The sequence below is a fragment of the Platalea leucorodia genome (genome assembly GCF_965183815.1).
Source record: "Platalea leucorodia genome assembly, chromosome: 1".
NCBI lineage: Eukaryota > Metazoa > Chordata > Aves > Pelecaniformes > Threskiornithidae > Platalea > Platalea leucorodia.
In genome coordinates, this window is record NC_138823.1 from 157,054,213 (window position 1) to 157,079,250 (window position 25,038).

Below are 25,038 nucleotides of genomic sequence, written 5' to 3' on the forward strand. Positions count from 1 at the left end.
AAAGACCCGTAAGAGCATCGAGCCCAACACTGCCAACTCCACTGCTGGCTGAATGCAGAGAATGTGGGCGAACACAGGGGTACGCTGGAAGGTGCTCAGCAGGTGGGGAAGGAAAAGGGGTGTCGGGGCGCGGCTGGCCCTGGTGTTGAGCTGCCGCCTGCCTCCAGCACACGCTCCCGCCCCCGTCCTCGGGCGCGCAGGCCCACTTGCAGGGCGTGCCGGGGGGCGAGCAAACGACGAAGCGCTCTACCAGCCTCGCCCTGGCGCCGCGGTGCACGTGCAAAGCGCCGGAGCGCGGTCGCCCGGGGCCAGCCCGCGGGGGCGGGCGGAGGCGCCCGCAGGGCCGCCGCCGGGGGGCACCACCCCGGGGCGGGCAGGGCCGGGGCCCGGCGGGGGCGGGCAGGGAGCGCCCCGCGCAGCGGCGCCGGGGCTGTGGCGCCCCCTGGGGGCCGGTGGCGGGGGCGCGGGGCGGCGCGGTCACGTGGCTGTGACAGCGGCGCCGTGCCCGGCCAGCGGCAGTCGCGGCAGCGGCACCGCAGCGCCAGGCGCCGCCGCCAGCCCCAGCCGGGCGGGGAGGAGCGGGCCGGGGCCGGGGCCGGGGCCGGGGCCGGGGCCGGGGCCGGGGCCGGGGCGCGGCGGGGCGAGGCGAGGCGAGGCGGGGCGGGAGCCGCCGCCGCGGTCGCGGTGCCGGGCGGCGGGGGGTGGGGGGTGGGCCGGGCCGGGCGCGGCGGGGAGCCGATGCGGAGCGATCGCGGGCGGGCGGCGGCGGCGGGAGCGGCCATGGCGGGGCCCCGCTGAAGGAGGCGGCGAAGGAGGAGGAGGAGGAGAGGGGAGGAGAGGAGAAAACCTCCGCATTCCCTCCCTCCGCGCCCCGTCCCCCCGCGCGGACCGCCCGCCCGCCTACCCCCTGCATGCCCGGCTGAGACCGCGGGGAGGACCCAGCCACCCGCCGCGGCCCCGCCGCCTTCCCTCTCCCGGTGCCGCCGCGGACAAAGGGGGAGAGCGGGGCAGCCAGAGGAGGGGAGAGCCCGTCCCCGCCGCGCGAGCATGGCGGACCGCAGCCTGGAGAGCGTGTCCCTGCCCCTGGAGGTGAGGGCCCGGCTGGCCGAGCTGGAGCTGGAGCTCTCCGAAGGTAAAGGGGCGGCGGGGCGGGCCCGGCCCTGGCGCGGGCGGCGGGCGGCGGTCGGGGCGGGCGGCGGTTGGCGCGGACGCGCGGCGGCGGAGCGGCGGCCCCCGGCCCGCTCCCCCCTCACACACCCTCCGCCCTGCGGCCCTGCTGCCCGCCGGGTGCCGCGCTGCGCGCCCCGGCGCCGCGGGCTCCCCTGACGGCCCCTGGCCCCGCCGGGCCGCCGGCGGGCTGGCGGCCGGTACCGGCGCGGCCGTTTTGTTCTACCTGTGCGTGGCCGCTCCGCCGCGGCGCTGGCGGGGGCGGGCGAGGGGCTCCGGCGGCGGGGCTGGCCGCCCCAGCCCGGCACGCTGCGGTGCGGGAGGTGGAAAAATCCGTGGGGCTGGCTCGGAGGGGAGCCTGCCCCGCCACGCAAATGCAGCTTCACGGGAGGCTGCCGTGTACCTGCCTGCAAAAATCCCCCCTTCGGCCGCGCCGAGGGACTCGCCACGGAGTCCGGGCAGCGTGTGTCTCGGTTGCAACAAATACCCCGGGGTAGGGTCGATTTGGACAATACTAGTTAGGTCGCTTAGAGGAAACGATTTTTTTTTTTTTATTATTATTATTAATTTTTCCCAATATGTGTAATGGAGGGCTTGTGGCGATCTCCTTGGCGTGGGTGATCGTGACGCTCCGCCGGTTGCCGGCTCGGGAAGGCTCGCCCGCCGCCCGCCGCCGCGGCTGAGCGGAGCCCCAGCCCGCCGCCCCCCCCCCCCCGCCCGCCCCCGGCTCCCCGCGTCCCCGCCTGTCAGCTCCGCATCAGGAACGGGGGGCAGGCAGCGATCGGTGCCGGTCGGGGTCCCTCGCTGGTGGGGACGGAGCGCCCAGGGTGCCATCGGTCTTGGAGGCGATTGTAGTGTATCAGATGTAATCTGTTCCTCCCAGAGGAAGAGTGTGGGGAGTATTTATATATACTGATGCTAGGGTTGGCTCTTTCCTGAAATGCAAATCTGCTGTTAGCTGCCCCCCCCCCCTTTTTTTTTTAATAAACCCCCCCAAATATCAGGGTTTGTTCACCACCGAGAGGCTACAGCACTTAACAGAAGGGGCAAACGACCCAGCGTGTCCCAAATTAGTTATTGGAAGTGGTCGATATATTGAGCCGTCTGTTTGTCTTTCTGTCTTTTTGTAACGGTTTGTAAGGGCTCCAAGCCAGAAAGTAAAATGCGCTCGAGCCAGTTTCATCAGCAGGGAGGAGCTGATGTTGACATTGTATTTTTCTTTTAACGCTTTGAGGGTGAAGAGGAGAATGAGCTACTGGGATTGCTTGTGGCTCTCATTTCTGTGCCTCCCCCTCCCCAAGGGTGCCCTGAAAACCTGAAATAAGAGGAGTTAAATACAATATTGCCTTTCCGTGATGCACTGCCCGTCGATTGGCCCTTATCTGTGGTAGTAAGGGTGGGAGGAAGGACTGATTATATCACGGTATACGTAACGTTCTCGCTTTATGCAGAAAATGCTTCTTGGTGTGTATCGCATCATTGTCTACACACCAACAAGATACTAATTAAACCAGCTGTTAGTAAATGCTTGCAGAAGACCAAAATCAAGCTGGCATAGACCTTCAATAAGAAATATGCTAATTCCGTGTGCTAAAGTTGTAATACAGTTTTACGGCGCAGTTTCTGTTGCTGTAAGCATAATCCAAGACGGCTCTGAGGAAGTGGGACGTGGTTTGCAATTGGACATCTGTATCTGCACTGCTGTAACTTCCCTGCAGCTAAAGCTGGAATGAATTTAGCCCACTGACAATTATCTTTCCTTCTGTGCCACTGATGTTACACCCGGTAAATGGCATGGCTCCTGTTTTCTGACACTGGCAGCCTAAATGAAGATCGGTTGGAATTGGGAGGCAGGTGGAGAAAGGGTCAGTGTCCCGGGTTCAGTGTCTTCTCCGAAGCTGCTCTTGATGTGCTCTTAGTCGAGTACATGACAGTGCTCAGTGCCTGAGAAAATGAAATAATTCATTGCTTAAAGCTCTAGTTTTAGGCATCCGTGTTGCCGCTCCTGGTCTGTTCCCAAAACTAATCCCCACATATAGTGGGATCGCTGACTGGTACAGTTTGATGGTGCTACAGAAGACTGGTCGTACTCTGGCCAGGCTAACTCTCAGTTAAATGGTTTTCAAGGCAACTTTGTGCTTCTTTACACCCTGAATGTGCAGCGCCTTACGTATGTGCTTAACGTAGCCATTACGAGCCAGCCCACTGGCTTCAGCAGAGTACATTCGCTGTGATACGCTTACGCACGTACACGAATATTCACAAGGCTGAGGTTTTAACACGCGTTACGCTCGTGACGTGTTAGGGTGTCTCTGCTGCCTTCGTGAAGCAGGAAGCTGTTGAAGGCAATGGGCACCTGCATGCCTCAACATGTGTTTGCATCCCATTGATACCATTGGGAGCTGACTGCCTGCTGTAAATTGTGCCCCTTTTTAAAGTGCTTTCCTGAGTCAGACTTGCTAGGAAAATGTTTTTCAAATGCTGGATGCCTGAAACGGTTGCTGTATTGTTCATGAGCGTGAGTTTTTCAGTTCTGGTGCCGCTGGACGCTGTGGGTTGTGAATTGCTGCCGCTTGTACCCAAGCAACCCAGTTCTCCGGTGCCAAACCCCGTTACGGACAGTGCAGCCTTAGGAGCAGCTTCTGAAAGCAAGCTGCTGCTTTGTGGAGAAGAGAGAGGGGCACCGGCAGGATTATTGCAAGATCGTTTCTTGGCTGTGAGCTAAAGCTGTCTCCTTCTGGTTCTTGGAAGCGTCTTGTGTGTTAGCGTGTCCTACCCACGCAATGCGCCTCAAAACCTAAGATAAAATAGCTGGTGTCCGTGTGACCAGACCGCTAGTTACTGTGTCACTAGCACAGCCGGCACTGTGCAGATGTTGTAATTACAGTCTTCACTGGTAGTCATCATGCATTTAAATTTGGCCATGGTATTTCCCCCCCCCCTTGTAGCCAAAATCTGAGCTCCTTGTTGAGCTGCGCACTAGGCATAGCCTCACTGGCGGCAGGAATGCTGGCAGGAGAGCCTCTGGAAGCAGCTGCCGGACAGGTAGCACCTACCTTTTAGATGATAGGGCAAAGTGCCTTTTTTTGTGCGAGCGTGTCGGCAGTTGGGCGCTGCTTGTTGGTTGAGAGGGAGGAGCAGTTCATCAGGAAGGTGTTTACCTGGTGTTCTGCTAAGATCAGTCTCAGTGGCAATCCTAACCCCTTGGTTATTGTGGGCAAGCCACATGCCTTCTACCTCCCTTTGTTGTGGTCCGAATGGGCTTTTTTGTTTTGAACATAGCTATTTAAAAGGTACTATGGATGCAAATTAGGGTAACCATTTTAGATTTCGTTCGTTTCATTATTATGGTTTAGAAGGTGAAGATCAGTCAGAGCCCGACACGCTTCCCAGTGTCCTCAGCTGGTGGCCTGCCCCGCGCAGGGAGAGCGTGGCGGAGGTGGCCTGGCACGCCGATGAGTGCTGAGAATGACTTTGCGTTGATGGGTTGGCATGTAACGTTATGTTCAGCTTAAGGCATCAATGGCACGCTTCTTGACGGTGTTTTTGCATCCTTTTGGGAGGGGGAAAATGCTTGTGTGTTTCTCAGAACGTAGGGGCGCGGCAGTGGTTTAAATTTTATGAGTATTAGAAGTTGTGGAATCATCCTTATCCCACCAGATATTCTGAAGACATTTGTTCTGCTGTGTTTGAGTGAATGTGCCTGATGCTGGCATGTTACATACGTGTTCTTTGACACTCCGTAGTAGTTTCCGCTGAGTGTACTAAAGCTTGCATTGCTGAAAACTGTAGCCCTTCTAGGCTGATGCAATCAACATGTCACTCTGCAGTAGTTGTTCTTTAGGACTGCTTAGAATTTTACGAGGCTTTAGTTTTCTAGTGATGTATAAAATTGTACTGGGTGGAAATAGATGAATCATCTTGTTTTTTAGAATAGCTTGGGGGTTGTTAACTGAAGAACTGATTTAATAAAACCAGGAGTCCTGAAATGGGCTGTCTTATTTAAAAAAATGTAATTCTACAACCCCTCCATTCTTAAAAGCACTTAAAAATTTAAAGAAAAAAGCCCCCCAAATACTTTTATCATTTTCCCCTCAATTTAAGGGTGTACATGTTTATATTGCCCTTCCAATTATTTATTGAACCAAAATTAATTGGGAAAAGATGCTCTATAGTTCCTCCAGTATTTTATCCAAGTGTCAGATAACATAGCAGAAACACTTAAAGAACCACAGACGCCACATGGAAAATGTGAAAACCATCCTGTTCAGAAACTATTCTCCCTATATTCCATACTATACTTCCAGTCCTCTTTCATTTTAAACATTTGAGGCATAGCAGGTTTTGTTGGGTTTTTTTTTTTTTTTTGAAAGGCTGAACTTTTCTCCAGAGCACTTTCAAAACAGTGTCAGCAGATCTTTAATGACTGGTTACTTATTCCCAAAGGCACTGGACACTCACTCAGCTGATTAATTTGGTCCTCAGCTTTCGTTGCATTGACTGCCTCGATTATTTTTGGTAATATTGTTTGGGGTGATTGGGTCATTGTCTGGCCAGGTTTATTATTTTATTAGGTATAAGTTCTGTCTTTTGTTGTCTGCCTGTAGTCACTTGGTTGGGGTCAGAGAACTGTAGTTAGCTCCTCTAGTTATTATTTCTCCGTAACGTTTGCCATCTGACTCTTCACCCGTGGAGAGGTTTCAAAGTGTGAAAATTTCAATAACTACCACACCTCTGTGATTTGGGACACAAAGTCATCCTTTTAATTTGCTCCTTGAGAGATAGTGCTCTGCTTAGCAAGTGGGTATCACCTGTGCAATGACAAAGTGTTAATACTCTCTGAGTTTAGGTGAGAAATGAACTAAGAAATTCAATACTCACATTTGCTTCTTGTTGTTTTTTGAGCTGTCAGGGTGCAGTTGGCTCATGTTTTCAGTTCTTTTTCTGGCAAAGAGAGGACTAATTTACTCAAAATATATATAGCTGAAATTTTCACCTAAGTTACGTACAAGATCTAAGGCTTTAAGAAAATATACCAAATACCATGGGAATTACAATAAAATCAAGAGCGCTGGCAACAGAAACCTTTCTTTGCAAGACGAAGCTTCTCTCATCAGCTGTTTTGTTTCTTGGGTGGTGCTCAAGTTGGAGAGGGACAGTAACTGGATTATTTTAAAACCAGGTTAAATTCACTCAAGAGTTAATAACCATTTGCATTTTAAGGCACTGGAATTTGAAGTATTTTTCTTTTTTTTTTTTTTTTCATACCTACCTACTTCACTTTACTGTGATACTTGGACTTAAGGGCTTTTAATGGGTGGTGGTGTGTCGAAAGGATTCTCTGCCGCTCATTCAGCTGAAGTGCATTGTAATGCCTTGTAAAATAGACTATGCAAATCTCCAGGATGTTCCCAGAACAGCTGTCCCGAAGGCATGCTGTAAATATACCTTTATTGCCAGCTGATGTTGAGCAGCATTGATGCCCAAGGGTTACACTTAATAGATCATTCATATGATCTTTACTGTATTACACAACAGACATACTCGAAAAACTTTTCCCAAGGACGTGTGAAAATTGCCAATGGGGCGTCAGTTTTATAGGCAAAACAGGCAGTAAGCAATGTATTTATAACGAGAACACGCGTTGTACGGAGCTGCCTGTCGCAGCTTCACGGTACGTCTGCCTGATTCGGCTGCTCAGTGCAGGGAGCAGAAGCCGGGGCTGCTTCCCCTTGCCAAACCGACAGCACGACGTACACCTATGGTTGTTGAATGTCAACATGCTGCTTTTCTCCAGAAGGGTACTGACCTGCCTTTGTTACTCCATTATAAGGGGAATGCTGTCATTTTGATTCAAATAGTCTTTATTCTAGCAAACTAAATATCCTTTGGTATTAAAGGAATTCAGATTTAGCACCCCTCTTTCCTTTGTGTTTAATTTTTCTCAGGGAAAAATATTTTCGTGCTGTATAAAAGGCAGATATAATAAACTAATTTTTGATGCAGAATTTGGATTGGGAGCAGCAGAAAGATCAATGTTTCTCTGAAGGGACATCAATAGACTCCTTTAGGTTTTCATAGCTCAGAATGGATGTTTGTGGTGTGGTACAGAGAATCCTAAATGTGCCATAGCTCTTCTATACTTAAAAATGCATTGACTGCATTTTAATTTTTTAAGAGGCTATTTGTATAACGCGTCAAGCAGGACATATAATTTTTTAAAAATAACTGCTTTAATTCCCCGGCAACTGTCAGACAAGATGACTCACTGCAGTATAAAAATTCACCACAGCACATCATAGATTTGACACAAACTCTTAATCCGTGTAAAATTATGCATGTATATTCCCCTACCTTCCCGGTGGGTGAGCTTCATTTTTCCAAACTCCTGATGATCCCATTCTGCCTGCTCTCCTCCCCCGCCTCCTTTTTTTCCCTTTCTTCTTGAGAACCTCCTTGCAGTCAGTAGCCCCAGCCATGGGATCTGGATGCAGCAGTCTTTTTCCTGGCTTGTTCAGAGCCTTTCCTGATCCTTAACAACGGGCTCCGATTCTCTCCTTGAGTGTGGTGGTGTGGGGGGCATTTCCAAAACGTGATTGCTCTCTGCAGGGTTATTTCTGGTCTTTCCTTGCATTACTAGGGCAAACATACACTAAAAAACTGGAACTGGTTTCATTTAACTCTACTTGGTGGAATGCATCAGGGAACTGCTCATTTCAGGCCTGTGTCAATCAATCAAGTAATCTTAGCTAGGCTTCTAATTGCTAGCCAGGATTATTTATCGCTAGGATTAAGTATAACTTTAAAACATGTATAAAACATATTGGGGACATTGTGATCTTTTGCAGTAAAAAAGCAAATATAGGAATGGGAATACTGAAAGCAATTCAGCTTGAGACAGGTGCTGGGGAGACCATGGCCGCGGCTTCGGCTGGAGCCCCTGGCTGCAGAAGAGGAGGCTTCTGCCCCAAAGCCTTGTGGAGTCCCAGCAGAGCAGCCTGTGCACGGCTCTCGGGGGACGGACGGAGGCATGCCATCGTCCTTCTTGTAGTCCCTCTTCTGGGAACAGTCAGGTGCTGGTTCTTGGCAGTTTGCTGGGCATAGTCTATTTGACACATAACCTGCAGTGCTCAGAGCAGCACTAAGTGCCAGCGTGTGGATAATTGTCACATTATTTTACAGCAGATGTTAACATTGAAAAGTATATGATGTCTGGTCTCAATGACCTCTTTTAAGAGTATTGTGTTAAATGGTTGGATGACTAGAGAAAGGAAGAACTCTTATAAAGTATCTTGATAACTTGGAAGGGAAGGAGGTGTTTCCTATGATTTTAGAAGGGGCTGTTTGATTTCCGAAGACTGAACTGGACCATTAATAGGCCATCTTTTAGGATGCTTGAGGTGGTGATTGCTTTTATGTGTACAGCTGGGTCTACAGCATGGTGGCAGTTGAGGGAAGAAGGGATTCTTCAACTTTTGTCTGCTTATTGTGGAAATAAAAATGGGTATTAGGACCTGTGTTTGGTCCTATTGCTCTCCGGATCCAGAAATCATGCCTCCACACTAACCATGGCATCTGCAGTTTTTTCATTGGAATCTTGGCTTGATCTGTATGTAAGATTAAAATATCAAAAAAAGATCTTGTAAGTATGGTCTGGTAGGAGCTGTTCAGAAGCCAGGAAAATGTTTCTTAACAAACTCTGTGACAAATACTGAAGTGCAAGTAATGGAGCCTGCTGTTTCACTGGTAGGCTGGTGGTTGAAAGTCTGCCTAGACTAGCAAAAGTTTAGAGACTTTTGGTCGGCTTAGAGACCCAGATGAAGTGTGCTGACACTCTTTTTTCCTAGTGTGTGGATGTCCATGTGTCCATAAACAGCCTGGCAAAATAAAGAGGCCCTAGCAACAATCTCTTCACGGAAAGTAGGCCTGGACTGTCCCTTCTGTGTGGCCTCTCCAGTTACACAGTATTAGCGGGATGATTACAGGGCTATTGCGTCTATTACCATTTAATGAGAAAATAGACCAAATTGATCTTTGGGATTCTAGTATCTCATTATGAAACAGTTCTGAAATAGTACAGAAAGTTTCCGTCCAAAATCCATATACTCTATAACTACAGTCTCACACAGCTACATGCCTCAAGGTCATAGCAAATACTGAAACGTCACCTCTTTTCTGTTTTTAGGGGATACCCTTACTTATATTAACTCATATTTCTCATTGTTACAATTGCAAGGAGAATGAGCAAAATCTAGACTTTTGCGTGCCATGCCTCTTTTATCCTTGTTGAAAGAAATGGTATTCAAATAACGGGATATTTTTGATGAATGCCTGAACAAATAAAATGATGGTATTGTGGTGACATGCGAACAGTTCAACTTTGGTAAATACTCTTAAAATGGAAATTGTGTTTCAAATGCTAGACTACTTTGACAGATGCCTGAGGATGGACAAACAACAGTTACCTAGTGAAACAGCAAAATTTGGAAACGTCCCTGTTCTTTCCTGAATGATGACAATGGCAAACCCCTCTGCTGAATTTGCTGGAAGAGCCCAGTTTCATTTGCTATATTTTTAGGCTAAAAAAAAAAAAAAAAAGAAAATACATTGTTTAGAAGATGGAGTAAGTTTTTCTAAGTGTTGTGAAATGAGGGGTTAACTTTTATTAGGAAAAAATGAAAAAATACTGTTGGACTGTAGAGTGATTTTTACTTCTAAGAGGGAAAATAACAGATTGGCAATACTTTTGATTGGCTCTACTTTTAATCAGCTCCATGTTGTAATGGAGAAAGTTGGTTTGTTGTGTTGAGCAACAACAATCGGACTAGCAGGAATTAAATTTAATGGTTTTTTTATGATGATGAAAAAAAAGTCTTGCATTTTATGTTTATGAATTTTATGCTGCTAAAGCATTTGGCACATTCCAGTCACAAGGCCTTATCTGTGTCTCTTACAAACTCTTACTTTAGTTGTACGAGCATCCATACCATAGACTAGGGAGAATTTGAAAAAACAGTTCAGAAGGGATCTTGAAGAGTGACCAAGAGTAGAGACTTGGACATTGGGGATTAAAGCAGTCCTAATAAACATTTTCAACCAGGAGAATGTTGGAGTTTATTTTGATTATTTGACAAACATTGTGTTGGGGAAGGAAGAATACTTTCTCATAGTGCAAAGTTAGTGCAATGTTAGCAGTCAAAAACACGAGAACATCCAATTCCTAGGAATGGAAATTAGACAAATAAAGATTGGAGATAAGACAGAAAATACTGATAAGGCTAGATAAACACTGAAACACTTGCATAGACAAGAAGACTCAACAACTTTCTAAAAAAAATCTACCCACTAGTAGACTTGATAGAAGGCTCCTTTCTAAGAAATAATGTAAGAAGTTTGTGTATGTAGATAGATACGTAAACCACTGAATCCACCCTTGACCAGAAATACACCAGTTTAAGTGTGATAAGTACTTTTGTAGTGGCATTTTATAGATGTTTTAGTCCAGCATTGTCATATATATTTTCCTGGTGACTTCAAAAAGCACTGCAGCAGTTGAGAATTTCAGGTTTAGTATGTTTTCAGTAGTTTACTAGTGATGACTTGACATTTACTTGCAGTAGTAATTTGCTTTAAATCAATATTGAACACTGTAAGGATGTGCATACATTACAGTTTGAGAGGATATCAAATGCAGCCGCTCTGATAATACTTGCTTAAATACTGACTACTCATATATTTACCTGTAGCTCAGAGGACTTCTGTATAAGCATGAAGTGGCAGAACAATAACATTTTTAAAAGCTCCTTTAAAATTTATTATATGTAGCTTCATCATTGGCTTTTACATAAAGGTATTGTCCTTTTTAATCATTTGGATAAAGAATAAGAAAGCACTTATTTCCTCTGAAGATTAATCCTTCCTGCATCCTATTCCCTGATACTTCAGGGAGGTGAGGTCTGCACTCAACAACGAAATGAGTTGCAGTAAGGCAGGTAATGGATGATTTTCCTGCTTTAGTTGTATATTTCCTTTTAGCTTTCATACAGTAGGTATATATTGTGGTGTATATTTTTAGTTACAGATCTGTGAATATTGTTTCTTTCTTTCCCCTCTAGTGTTTCTTGAATTTTTTATTATTATTTGTAATTCCATATGTGATTTTAATGCACCTTGAATCCCTGCTTTTTCAGCATACTGAGTTGCAGCTAGTGAGAAGCCCCTTCCTACTTTGAAGGCAAACCCATTCTCATGGGAAGGTGTCGTCAGGATGGCTGCTTTTTGCTCTGATGTCTTTGCTTTTGCCTCACTGGCCAGTCGTGGTAGCTTGCATTTGCCCTTCATGTTGTGGGGAGAGGTGAAGGGTACAGGAGCAGTAAAAGTGTCTCTGTGCCTTTGGGCTGCCTTCAGAAGGTCTGTGAAAACTGTTCTGTTTATTAGGAGTTTCACAAAGCTGGTATCTTTGACCTCCAGAGGAAACCACTTCTGGAGCACGGTGGAACGCAGAGAGGACATACTCCTTTGTCTGCGGTGGGAGAAGTAAGATATTTCTTTTTGCTTAGCCCAGACGCTGTTTTTTACAGCCTTGGCTGGTATTGTCTGCTGATGGTACTTCTGAGGAAGACCAGGGCTCCTGGCAAGTCCGATACTTCTTCAGCTTTGAAGGTCAGCCTCCTATCTGTTTTTTGTTCCACAAAGGATGCTGTGCGGCCGAGCGAGGTGACTGGAAAAAGTGGAAGAAGTGAAGAAGCTGTGTGGGGAACGCGTTGAGCCAGAAGTAGGCATAGTGATGTTAAATTTCACCTTTGACTGCTGGACCTTTTAGAGAGATTTGCTAACTTCTGGTAACCTAGTCTGTAACAATTTTCCCCCCATATGGTATACTTTTGGAACAACAAGTATAGGAAGCTTGGGCTCTTTCTCGTCACTGCCAGTTTCTGTGTCCTTCTGAGAGGAATCTAGGCTGGTTCATGCACCAGCTCTTTGTACTGTTCAAGAAATAGGCTGGGCTCTTTTCTATCCCAAAGATCATACAAAGACCACAGCATCTCTGAAGCTTAAGGAATTTCAATCTGAAGTCCTCGTGTTGTATAATGCTGTTTGTCATTCCTAGGTGGTGGTCTGGCTTTGGCTGACCTGCAGAATGCTTTTCTGTGTATTTTGATTGGAAAATATCACCTGCAGTGTTAGGTCTATTACACATCATTCAAAATGTCAAATTGCATATGTATGTTGCTTCAGATGCACTCTGGCTGTTCATGACTGTAATTGGTTACTTCTGGTAAATAATAAATGTAGTTTCAGATTTAACTGCCTTTATGAGCCATTCTGCTTCAGGATGTACTAGAAGTAACTCCAGGCCTTACGTGCCAACTTGTTCCTCTCTACTTTTTTAGGACTGAAGCAAATTGAGTATCTAGGACTATGTTAGAAATTGGGAAGAAAGAAGCCATCTCTTCTTCGGAGTTGGCTTTTTTAACATGAGCAGCTTCGTGATCTGAATTTTACACGGTCTTTTTACTTCTGTTGTAAATCTGCTCTAACTCAGACACCCAAAGAAGTCTCCCCTGACTTCTCTTTAGACAGAAGGTTGTTTTGCTAGTGTGGACCTTGTGAAAAGTAATAGCTTGAAAATGGTAGCTGATAGATGCTACCTAAATGTCATACTTAAATAATAATAAAACATGTTATGTATGCTTTTTCATCAGAAGTTGCTGACATGGATATGTTAGGGTTAAGAGAGAGAGAATAAAGCGTCTGAGTAACCATATCCTTTTGAAATACTGTGGCATCTGTTTTCCTCCAGGCTCCTTTTGAAAATATTGTATGACTGTTGTCATGGACTGGGTCAGCCCCCTCATCGGTTTCTGCATTCCACCCCAGAGCCCCGCAAGGACGATGAAGCAGTCCCACCTCCCAGAGCTGGGCTCCTGGGAGTGTACAGTGGGAATTACAACAAAATGACAACAGTCTCGCCAAAACAGAAGTATGGGAGTACTCTCAATGTAAAAGCTGAAGCTTCATTTCCCGGGGCTTAAATAAGGAGGGAGTATAAGTTTTGCCAGAATATATTCTTGTATTTATTTTTTCACTCCGAATGAAGCCCAGTTCACCTAAAAATAAATGGCAAAAACTATGTTGGCATCAGGGCTGCACTACTGGGTGTACTTCTACTTAAAGCTATGTCTGTGAATAGTCAGAAACAATCTGAGATATTTAAGGATCTATGCCAGGGTGTGTGGTAGAAAGAAACAGATACTTTTTCTTCTCTTCTTCTCTTCATGTCTAGTCATTTCTGGCACTAAGAGAACATTTTGCATTTCAGACAGAGCCTTTACATATACAGAACATCAGGCCAAGATGTACTAGTCCCAGTGGAAAGATACGGACCCCATTCAGGAGTGGGAAACCAGTCCATATTTAGAGAAGTTACTACCACTTTGCTGGAAGCAACTAGCGATCGCAAAAGCTCTGTAGCATTTCTGGTCCTTTGTGAAAGGTAACATGTGGTTGGTATCACCTCTTCCTATGTGACAGAGAAAGAGAAAACCAGCGTATGTTCCTTTCGTTTTCATTTTTTCCTTTTCCTTACCCCCTCTCTGTTTTTTTCCTATTGTTTCATTGTAAACTCTGACCATCAGGGCTTCTCTCCGAAGGCATCTGGCCCTGGTATGGCAGGCCAGGGTCAGTCCGCCATCCTGCCCCATGTGTTTCCATTCCTTGGCCATCTGTCTTTCCACCAGTCCTCTTAAACAGCAGGCTTGCGTGCCGGATCACAGTGTAGATAGTTCATGTGATGCCTCCTTTTGCAATAGTTTTTTTTTTTTTCCCCCACGTGTGAAAGAGTGCTCATGAGACATGTCAGGACCAATGTGCTGAAAATTGAAATCTTATTCTTAAGTTGATTTAAAACAAATTCTTGTCTTGGAGTAACTAACTTGTTAACTACTGAAACTCAAAGACTGTAGAGACACTAGCTGAGGTATATGCGTTCTGCTGATCATGCTTGATGTTTGCTTTTTTGGTTCTTTATCATGTCTGCTTAGAGCTAGATTAGGATATTCTCCATGCAGTGTGAGGCATTTATGGAGAAATGTGCATCTTAAATTTCTTGAAATCTGATCTGGAGATAAGTCATGACATTTATTTTCCATCTAAAAATGCATTTCTCTTAATACTACCCCCATTCAGTGTGGTGTTGTTTTTTTTAAATTCACGTGAAACCCACACTAAACAAAAATACAGCTTATAGAGCCTAAAATTGTGAAGGAACTACTTGCAAAGAGCCGGCAATGCTGCCTACATGATGAAAGCCATTTAAATTGTTCAGGCATAAAGCATGGATTAGAAACTCTATCTTCAAATCATCTTTGCATATTTATGAGTACACCTGTTATATAAGCAGTGGAAAGTGCTGAGATTCATCCTGCCCCGTGCCACGGTTAGCAGGGTGAAGAAAAACAAGACTGTTTGTCAGTTTTAAGTCTTTTAAATCCGAAGTGGAGCCTTATCTGCCTAATAGCCTAATACTGCAGAAAGATACTGTTTGTGTTTGGCAGGGCTGTGTTCCTGTGACAGTGGCTGAATTACTGCTCTCAGTTCTATATAAAGATTCCTGCTCCCACCCTGCCCCTCCCCAGTGCTGTCATTTAGCACAATGTGCAGCATGCAGTATGGCTATAAAACATCCCCGAAATACTGAAGTATGTCTGCTTTCACACTTGTAAAAGAAGAAACAAATAAAGTGCCTTCTTCTTGGCTTATGTGAACTTCCCAGCTCTGTTGGGTTCAGCGCCAGTTGAGGCCGAGTCATGGTACTTGCACATATATTCATGCATGGCTTATATTCAGGGGAAGAGTTGGGGGGTTGTATGATTGCTGTGTGCTGCACCTCTTTTCTGCTCAGTGCAAGTGTTATGCTCAGTTTAGACTTCGGTGTTAATCTGAGTACCCACGAAGTACAGCTCCCTGGGGAGCCCAGCTTGCGCCAACAGTACTGAGGGTGCTACACGATGTGGGATGAAGCTGGCTTTTGAAAGTCCTATCCAATGTCCCTGCTGCCATGCTGCTCTTTGCAGGTGGGTCATGATTCCAGTGATGCCTGGGTTTACACACAAAAAACCAAAACCACAAGAGAAACAAGACGAGGAAGAAAATCTTGTGGGTTTTTTTTTTTCTTTTCTTGTTTTTCCCCTGAGGAAATTCTTTTTGTAGCTTTCTAAAGTTGGATCAAGTCAGCAATTGGCTACATAGTACAGCTTCATAAATAACTGTTCCCTACTGAGAACCGGGATCTGAACAGCATGGATGGAGGAAAAGATGGACGCATTGGGAAGAAATGTGTGTATGGAAACATCTTAAGCCAGTTTTGCTACTGAATAAAATATTTTATATAACTACACTGTCTGAATATAAGGAAAGATTTTTTTACTGTGAGGCACTGGCACAGGTTGCCCGGGGAGGCTGTGGACTCTATATACCTGGTGATACTCAAAAGCTGTCTGGACATGGTTCTGGGCAACCTGTTCTAGGTGGCCCTGCTTGAGCAGGGGGGGTTGGACAAGATGGCCTCTAGAGGCTCCTTCCAGCCTCAGCCATTCTGTGATACACCCTTAAATTACCACCCTTTCACTGGTACGTAATTTTGTGCTTCCCAATACATTTCTCCTGGATTTCACACTGTATTTGGTTCTTGGAATGACGTGCTCAGCCTCTCCTGCAGTATGTTCATAGCTGCTATCAGTGGCTCCCCAGGTGAGATCTTTCGTAACACCAAGTTTTTAAATTTCAGTTGTAATTATGTCACATGCACATTCATGATAGTGAACAAAAATATGCAACATGGGAGGTGAAGCACAACGCATTAAACAGATATTTGATTTTGAAACCGTTTACTTAAAATAATGTTACTGGGTTTTGTATGCAAAACTTGATAATGGCAGTAAATTTACATCTTAGGTAAATGATCTAGAATTCAAGCATGGGTAAGGTTGCTTGTGATGAGTTTAATGCTGTCATTATGATCATCACTCAGGTATATGACTGTCAATTAAACAATTCCTAGGTTTTTTTCCTGTATGATAGAAGTGTATGCCTGTTTATCTCTGTGGAAAAGTAATTCCTTTGGTTCTGTCAGGAACAGGGAAATGAGCAGAACTGAATGGCTTTGAAGATCAGTTTGTTCGATTGCTTATTAACATCAATTTTAGATACGAAAATATCTTGAATGTTGATGAGATCTTTTATTATTTTTATTGAAACCTGTTTTGAGAGTTGCATGCAGCTGTAATCATGCACTTAAATATCACATATTTTTTAGAAGTTTCATGTCAGTAATGCAATAATGAATCCTCCTGACTGAGCTAGAAGGCAGTCACCAGATACCTTGGCACGTTACCCACAGTAAGATCTTCTTAGGAAAGCTGTTTGGTGGCTGTGGTCCTCAGTTGAATGTTTGGCCTCACGCTGTTAATTCTTTCCTAGCTACCAGGCTTTCTCTTCCTCTCTATAAAAAGGGAAGTCCAAAGAGCTGGACTGTATTTTTTTGGGTATGAACACAGGTTTTAAATATGGAAGAACTTCCATATCCACATTGTCTCCTGACTATTCAGTGAGCAGCTGGACATAGCTTTTGCAAGAGAAAGTTATGTAGAGTATGGTCCCAGTTCAGCAAAGCATTTTAAGCATGTGCTTAAGTCTCATTGATGCTGCCAGTTTAACTTAAACCAAATTGTCACATATGGAGGCAGCATATCTGTCTCCTGCATGGAAAACCCAAATCTTTGGCATCGTCATTGCTTGCTTAAAAAAGAGTCAGTATTAATCAAGGGATCAACAGTTTCTTCTGGATTACTGTGTGAAAGGTTAGGGATCTTAAAAGCATTATTTTTTTTAAATGATGCTCCACTATTATTTAACAATGTCAGGACGTTAGATAAAGAAAAACAGAACTGCCATATCTCGTTCTCATTTTGTGTGCTTTCTCTGTGCTTTATTGAATTTGTAGATTTACAAGATTACGGGTGATGACATTCTTCATTTCTGTTGTATGAGGTTGGAGGTCCTCCAACTTGTCTTGCTTCTGTACCACAGCCTCAGAAACAGAATTGTATCATCACCCACATTCTATCTGAAGAAGTGTCTTTGGTTGCCTTCAGGGTAAAGACAGTGATCGCAGGTGTCAGGATGGCAGCATTGGGTTCCAAGACCTGAAATCAGTCTGACGCAAGTCAGTCAAAATCTGGTGCTGCAGGGTACAGTGGTAACCCCAGTTCTCAGATGGGCAGGAAAGTGTGAAGTCTTGCGATATTTGAGAATCTGCTTTAAAAATCAGACTAACCAGACAACAAGGAGAGAAGCCACTTTTATTTCCATGAGATAGTGCACGTCAGCAGAAGAATACAATATAGCAGATGTTTTCGTGAAGGATGCGCTCGATATGCTTGCAGTGGGTTGTCAGAAGCCACGTGCCATGAAGAGGGGCCTCCTGTCTGCAGCCGTACCTTAAAAGCCCAAGGCAGGTCCTTGCGTTCGATACACCTGGTGCTTCTGAGTGACAGTGAGGAAATGGGGGATTGCAGCCATTGCCGTTCCTCCTAAGGACAAGGAGATCTAGGCACCCGTTTTCTGGAGAACGTTTTGAGTCTGTTTCTCTGTACCTTGTGCTGCAAGGCAGGAAGAGGGAAGAAGCAAGGAGGAAAGAGCAAGGCTGGAGCCGTTCTTTTTTTTTCTAGTATTGCCTTAACAAAAGTGCTTCATAGGCCAATTCTTGTCATCACCAGCCAAAGACAAAAATGCCTATGTCCTGTTTTCCAGGGCCAAGTTTGCAACTCAGGCATATGGAAAATCTAGATCCAACTGGGTATTTTTCCAAAGACTGTAATGAAGCCATTCTTTTATGGGAAAAGGAGGCAGTTGAGGGATGGGTGAAAAGATCTTTTTTTTTTTTCTTTTCTGGATTTTCAAAATGTCAAAAAGATTGGGAGAGGCCAAGTGATAGTTATCTCTGTCCTTTGACACTGTATGGCAAAGGCATAAATTTTATCAGTTTTATAGTGTATTACTGTGATCAAGACATGAAATAGAAGATTCTGTTCAGGATCATGGAATATGATTATGACTTGTTTTGCATTTTTATTTTCATCTTCCTTTTACCATCCATCATGGTGTTTTCCTCAGCGTACCTGTGGTCTACTGAACTCGGTCTGAAGGAACACTGTTTTCCCACTGAGTTTGTTTTGCTTCATTAAGCTGTATGAAAATGTAGTGGCTGCAAGGAGCTTGGTCCTCTTGTAATATCTCACGTTTATGATGGTTTAGTCCTCTGTTACTGTGTTTCATAAGATCTGAATAACGAAAGAAACTTTTTGATTGATTGATTGTGCAGTAAAAGGAATGGTCTACAAAGCCTAGTACAGAGTTCTTGGTTGTACCCACTGCTACAGGGTGAGGAGGCTGAGAAGTTACTCTGTCACTGTGATGGAATAACTACATTTAGGCATAAAAATATATTTGGACAAGGACTGCATATTCCATTAAAGGCTAAATGTGACACGTTAGAGAATGTAAGAATTTAGCTGTGGAAACATCTCTTGAGGCAATGATTTTTTTTTTTATTATGTTTAAGGAAGTAGCTTTTTAAATTGCAAAAATCCGTACACAGACGTCATTATTTTTACGTGCAGTGTGTGTGTGCATAGGCATATTTAAAGATGTAAAGGAATATACATGCAGAGAAGATGGGGAAGGAACCTCACACGCTGACTCCTCAAATGAACAAATCTTCCCACTTAAGGGAATGCTATGGGAAGCAGCAGCTCCCTTAGGGATAGGCATGCACAAGTTACCCCCGTTCTGAGTCACGGATTTTTCCTCAGCTTTGTGGCTCAGATGTGCAAGCCCCTTCCCCACCACGCTCCCAATTCCTTAAATAACAGCTGAGGGCAAGAAGGAGAGGGGATAGATCACTGTCACTAGGAGGCCTTCTAAATCACAGCAGGGTACGTGGGGTTTCTCAATGCTCAGTCTCAACTGTCTGGTACAAGAAGATAATTTTAATCCTATTTTATTTATCGCTTCTCAGTAGTGTTTTGGCTTTTATACTGACTCACACCCTTTCTAATGAGTCACCGATGCTTTGTTGTGAAACGGACTTAACAAATATCTTTATTCCAGTTAGTTTTGTGATGTGTATGTTTCTACTTGATCACATGAACTGAATTACACACTGCTGTTCCTTACAACGATGTCTTTTGGCTTGGAACAATTAACCATAATAACCCTTGGTACCTCAAAATACACAGTGAATAAAGTAAAACTCTATTGTATATATCTTGAGGCTTATTTTAACACATTGCCCCTTTCCAATTGCAGTATCTGGTGATCTCTGTAGGGGCATTTTGTTACAAAATGCTTTGGCTCCCACTGAACCAAATTTAAAACTGGAGCAAATTCAGACCCATGTAATTGGTTGGGAAAATAATGAGAGAGGGAAGATTGATTTGGCAGATGGGGACGCAGACATACAGAAAGTCTTTGGATGGAAGCAAAAAAGCTTTGAAATCCAAAGCTGGCTCAAAGACTTCTCAGCAGCATTAGGCAGAATTGAACCGTAGGAGAGGTGAATGCTGCTTCTGAACAAGAGCCCGTCCTCTGTCCTTGCGGTGGTGGCTGAATGTATGTGCTCAAACCTCCCCATCAGTGACAGAAGCCGTGTTTGCTTCTCAGAGCCTTAGCATAGGCAGAGCAGGCAGCCAGGCTGCAGTGGTTTCACCATCTGAAATAGTGGCTCCACCGACAGCAGCTCAATTTGCCGATGTCCAGGACCAGTTCTCCCGAAATGTCTCTAGATGAACACGTGCCCTTGAACTTGTGTCTCCAACCAGCATGTCAATAAGTGCTTCAACATATAAATAATGACATATCAGTAGCTCAAGACATGAGCAGTGATTTTTTTTTTTTTCTTTTCTTTTTTTTCTGTGATATTTCAGAGATTCATAAGTTGATAGCTATTTTGTTTGAGTTTTTCTTTCAGGTCAGAAGAAATTCATATGTCTGCTGATCTCACACACACACACACACACACGAAAAGGTTCTCCCAGTAATTCCTACCTCAGGTCTAATATCCTATGGATGAACTACAGTCCTTGTTAGATGACCATCCTTTCCTGTGCTGGGCAAAAAATTGTACTTTGCTGCCACCTTAAAGTTTTCCAGTGGTGATTCATCCTCAGGTCTTAGAAAAGGCTCTGATGTTTAGGAAACTAATACTGTATATGGCTTCTTTAAAAAGTATTAGCTTTGGACATGAAGTTTTGTATTATTGACAAACCTGAGGTTGATATAACCTACTATATTGGACTCCATTATACTTTAAGAAACGGAATTGCTACTGTGGGAGCACTGTGCTACCACTTAAAAGACAAGAGCAAGTATTTACACCTTTCTTTACAGTCTATTATAAAAGGCTGTGGGGCATTTCATTGTGAACTGTCCTGTGAAAAACTGACTGGACTGGACGTTGCAGTGTGACATTCACATAGAAGAAATTTATATCGGAATAGTGTTGTGAAGTGGTGCAACTATGAATTATATTATTTGCTTATGGAAGTGTGTAGGTACAAACATAGTTGCATGGGGCATACTGGTTTTATTGTGGGCTTAAGTCATATTGAAACCAATTAGAACTGAAACACATGGTTAAAAGTGGGCATATACTTAGGGCTTGCATGGTTAAGGACTCTGCTGTCTAGGGATGGATTACAGAACTAGAGCTAGGAGAAGAAAGCATCCACAAGGGCACGTAAAAAAAAAAAGATACCTGGAAAATCCTAAAAGAGTTCAACTGTTGATACAAGGGATTCAGTACGAGGAAGACCAAGACTATATGAGGCATCTCAGCCATTTGGGGAGACTGCATTGTATCCAGCACTTTTAGTTCCAGTAGTACTGAAGTGAACACAAAACCTGCTTCTGCAACTATTTTTTAAGCACCATGATCTTTCCAGCATTGACATGGTATTGGGTTCTTCAGCCTCAAAGACCTTCACATCTGGAATAATTTTATTCATTTTTTTTTAATCATCTAAACAGTATTTCATTATAATACTGTAGTAGTCTACACTGCAAGTCCTAAAGAAGGAATAAGCCTGAAGGTCCTCTTAATTTTTTCTTTTCCTGGACTAAATGCTTCTACTTTTAAAGCTGGATAAATAGTATTCTGCATGTCGCTGTAACTTTTTTAAAATGTTCTTTTAATAGGCAGGAACTGCAGTCTTGGAAACACATGGTTCTTATTCCCTCTTGCCCTTTTTTGTATCTGGCTCAGACAATGAAGGAAAAACAGTAATAGTGTCCAGTGGGCAACAGGAAAAAATACAACGTTGGAACATTTTAGCAGTGAAGCAACAAGCATCTCTTCTTCAGCACCAAGGCTTAGTTTACCTTCAGACATGTTCTGTTGTTGAGGTGGGAATCCCTCGGGGTAGCATTGCCCCCGGCGGTCTGCACCGTCCCTTCACGTGTGAGTGAAGCTGAGGCAGCTGAGGATGTGTTCTGGTACCCAACTGCGCCGCTGCTCAGTTCTGTACATTCACTAATACCACGGTTAAGATACCGGACTGTGAATTGAAGGACCTGGTGGCACACATTCACTTCTGCCACGTTTGCCGTGGCTTTCGTGGCTGCATTCAGAGGGAAATGGTGACAGTTGAATCCCAGCAAGAATGAGAGCATGTCTCTGCAATTAACTTTACCAAAAAAGATGCAGCAGGATTGGAAATGTTTAGGTTGGTGTTCCAAGAGGCTTATTTGACTCTCCCACTCTGTTCTTCAGGGATTTTAAAGCCCATCTCTAGTTTAAATATGATTTTGGGAGTTATTTTTCATGCTGGGTATAATACTGAAAAAAATATGGTTGATTTTTCAGAGTTAATCATGGTAGTTTATCACAAGATTTTTTCATGGCTCAAAAACATTTAGTGTTCTTGTAGCTTTTAGATTTTCTTCTGTTAATAAAAAAACCTCATCTGAGTTTGGAGCATACTGAAGAGGATGATGAAGGATAGTCCAGACCTCTGGAGGCAGCCAGTTTAGGTAGAATCTCAGTGCTCTGTTGTCTATTTTTGAATGAGATGTCCAGATCATTCAGCTGTGAAAGATTAGTATCCAAAAATTAGGCAACAGTTTACCCAAACAGCATTTGGTTTCTGTTCCAGAGCTCAGGTTTGCATGAGCTTCCTAAGTGCAATATATACCTGAGTAAGAATTCCTTAGACCATTTTCTCCACAGTTTCTCATAGTTAAGATTTGTAAAATAAGATTTGTAAAATTTGTAAAATACGAGTTCCATCAATCTGTTGTCTTTCCTACATAGAATATATTTTTTTTGTGTGAATTGTAAAAGTAGCACCCGAAACCCTAAGCCCTCATCGGTCAGTACGAGCACTGAGAATCACCCAGGGCCAGGGACGGTTCTCTGGCCCTGTGACTGAGTGGCCCAGCCTGGCTCATATGTCGGTGTCTAAACCTTTTCGCAACATACGGTCGTATCCAAGCTGCCTACTGTGAACAGTCTGTGATACGTGCTATGCCCTGAGCTGTGTCTGGGCATTATCTGGGACAGTGCTGGCTGTCACGGGCCAAAACTGTGTCAGTGAGAGCACTAACTACCAAACAGAAGCGTGGGTCAGTGCTTGACCCCGTGCCCTGGCCCGGCTGTATTTCCTGGGTATCATCTCAGCCACGAATGAAAACCTTTGTTTTTAAGAAGATAACATGACAACAGCCTCAACACTGAAGCTCTTCCCAAAGAAAAGAAAGTCAATGGAAGAATGCAAGCCAGCCTGAATACTGTCCCACAGCAGCCCCGTGCGGGGCTTTTGCCATCGCATTTGCCTTGCTTGTTTCCCAAGGAGTGAGTAAGTAGAGCATTCACATTTCCTAGAAATTATCTATTTAACGGAAGGATAAGACACTGATAAAATAACCTTGCCTTGAGATGTGGAGGTTTCTGGTGTTGGCATTCACACCTTTTGTTGGCAGAAGAGGAGGGAACATCGCACAGAGGGTTACTGCAGTCTCTGCTGAGCGCTGCGTGGTGCCAGTTCAGCGCCCCTCAGGTGGCAGCTGGTCACTTGGCGTGAAGGTGGCCGCTTGGCTTCCTTACGAGGAGAGGTCGTTACTGAGAAGCCGGAGGAAGAAAATGGAACTGACAGAAAAAGTTTCCAAATTGGAAGCATTTGCTTTTAATCAGAGATGCTAGTAAATACTTTTTCTAAGTTTTGACATCCTGTATTTTGGTCAAATCTCTTTTTTTCTCTTGCCATTTTTTTCCATGAGCTGATGTCATCACTGGATCCACCGTGCAGTTTCAGAACTGTTGCTTTCGATTGCATCATAGCGTTAAAACTTCTCAGTTTTAACCCAGAATGTCTGTCTTAGAACAGTAAGCAGATGACCCTTTTTAACCAAATCATGACAATTTTAAGCATTATAAACTGTAGAACCAAAAGCAAGCTGAACCAGGCTGTTTGCGACTTCAGTGCATACTTTTTTTGGAAACTGCCATTTTATGCTGGTATTTAGTGTGAGTATTTCCAAAGGCTTGGGAATATGGGGAGGGAAGGGTGTGGTATGGAAAAGTATTGATTAAAAAATGCTGTCTTCTCTTCTTGATTTGTATTTCCCATTTTCCCCCCTTGTTGCATCTCTGAAAATACGTAAGTCCTTTCAGTCCATATTCTTGCATGTTATTGTCTTTTTCAATTTGATTAGGATTTAGAGTATATTACTAAAACAAGGATAGCTTATAGTAAATATTAAGAGCCAGCCAAATGCTTGTGGGTAGTTTGAAATTGTCACGTTAAAAAAAAATGTCACAAAAAGCCTAAGACAATTCAGCTGTTGCGATATTGTTTGCAAAATAGAAAGCAAACTGGGGATTATTATGGTATGAAATAATGAGACAATACACAACTGAATACATGCTTGGAGTCGGGAAAAAAAGTAGCAATTGTAACTACAGATCCTTGGGCTTAATTCTGAAAACAAATAAGTGCAGTGTATCTGAAGAAAAGACTTCTGCTGCATTTGTTCCTGCTGGTTTTTACACCCATCTCATTGTCGTGCTGATTTCAGAGTGGCAGCAGCAGTTCTGCCATAGTGTCCCAGCGTTTTGAAGTCTAAGCCCCTTTTGTTTTAGAATTTTCTCGAGTAGGGAAGTGAGCGGAGCACAAAAATGTAATTTAGGAAGTTATTAAAGTGCTCTTCTAGATAGGGACAGTCTTGATACTGAGGCATAATACTTCCACCCTAGGCTATTGAAGTACCTCACTGACAGAGATGCACAAACATTCTTTCGAATATATAGGCATTTCTATTATGTGGTGGTTTTTGGTTTGTGTTTTTTTTTTTTTTTTTTAAATTTATTTTATGAGACTTCTGTCCAGGTTCCTCACCTGGATACCAGACTGCTTGTATACTTATCTCTAAGAGGGTGCGGTTATGCTCAGAGGGAAAGGATTGACTCCAATACGTGATTAACAATGTAGGTTTGCCATCAAGAAGGTGTAAAGTCTTACTTACAACTGTTTTAAATTAAATGACCATTAAATTCATAACCAGAATTATCAGTAAATGACAGTAATGACTGTCATAGAAAGGTGCAGTAATTTCAGATTTGAGAAATTATTTATTATAATCTTTTAATCTAAGAAGTTATAATATTGACATTTGTGGATATTTAAAATATTTCTCTTGCCTCATAACACTGGTACATTCTTTTGTCTTAGTTTGTGTCCCATCTTAAACTGAAAGAAGTGAGGTTGACTGTCCCTTTGCTTCAGAATAACTGGACTCCAGGAAAGAGAATTTGTA

General features: G+C 44.0%; 1 protein-coding gene across 1 annotated transcript in view; it reads left to right on the forward strand.

Annotated features, from left to right (window-relative positions):
• Window positions 1-1,047: 1,047 nt before the first annotated feature.
• DIP2C (disco interacting protein 2 homolog C) overlaps window positions 1,048-25,038 on the forward strand; it is a gene marked incomplete at its 5' end in the record, with an annotated part of 324,759 nt that continues 300,768 nt past the window's right edge. Inside the window, one exon of the mRNA XM_082316598.1 lies at window positions 1,048-1,132. Coding sequence (XP_082172724.1) covers window positions 1,048-1,132 — 85 coding nt within the window. The remainder of the gene's footprint in view (window positions 1,133-25,038) is intronic.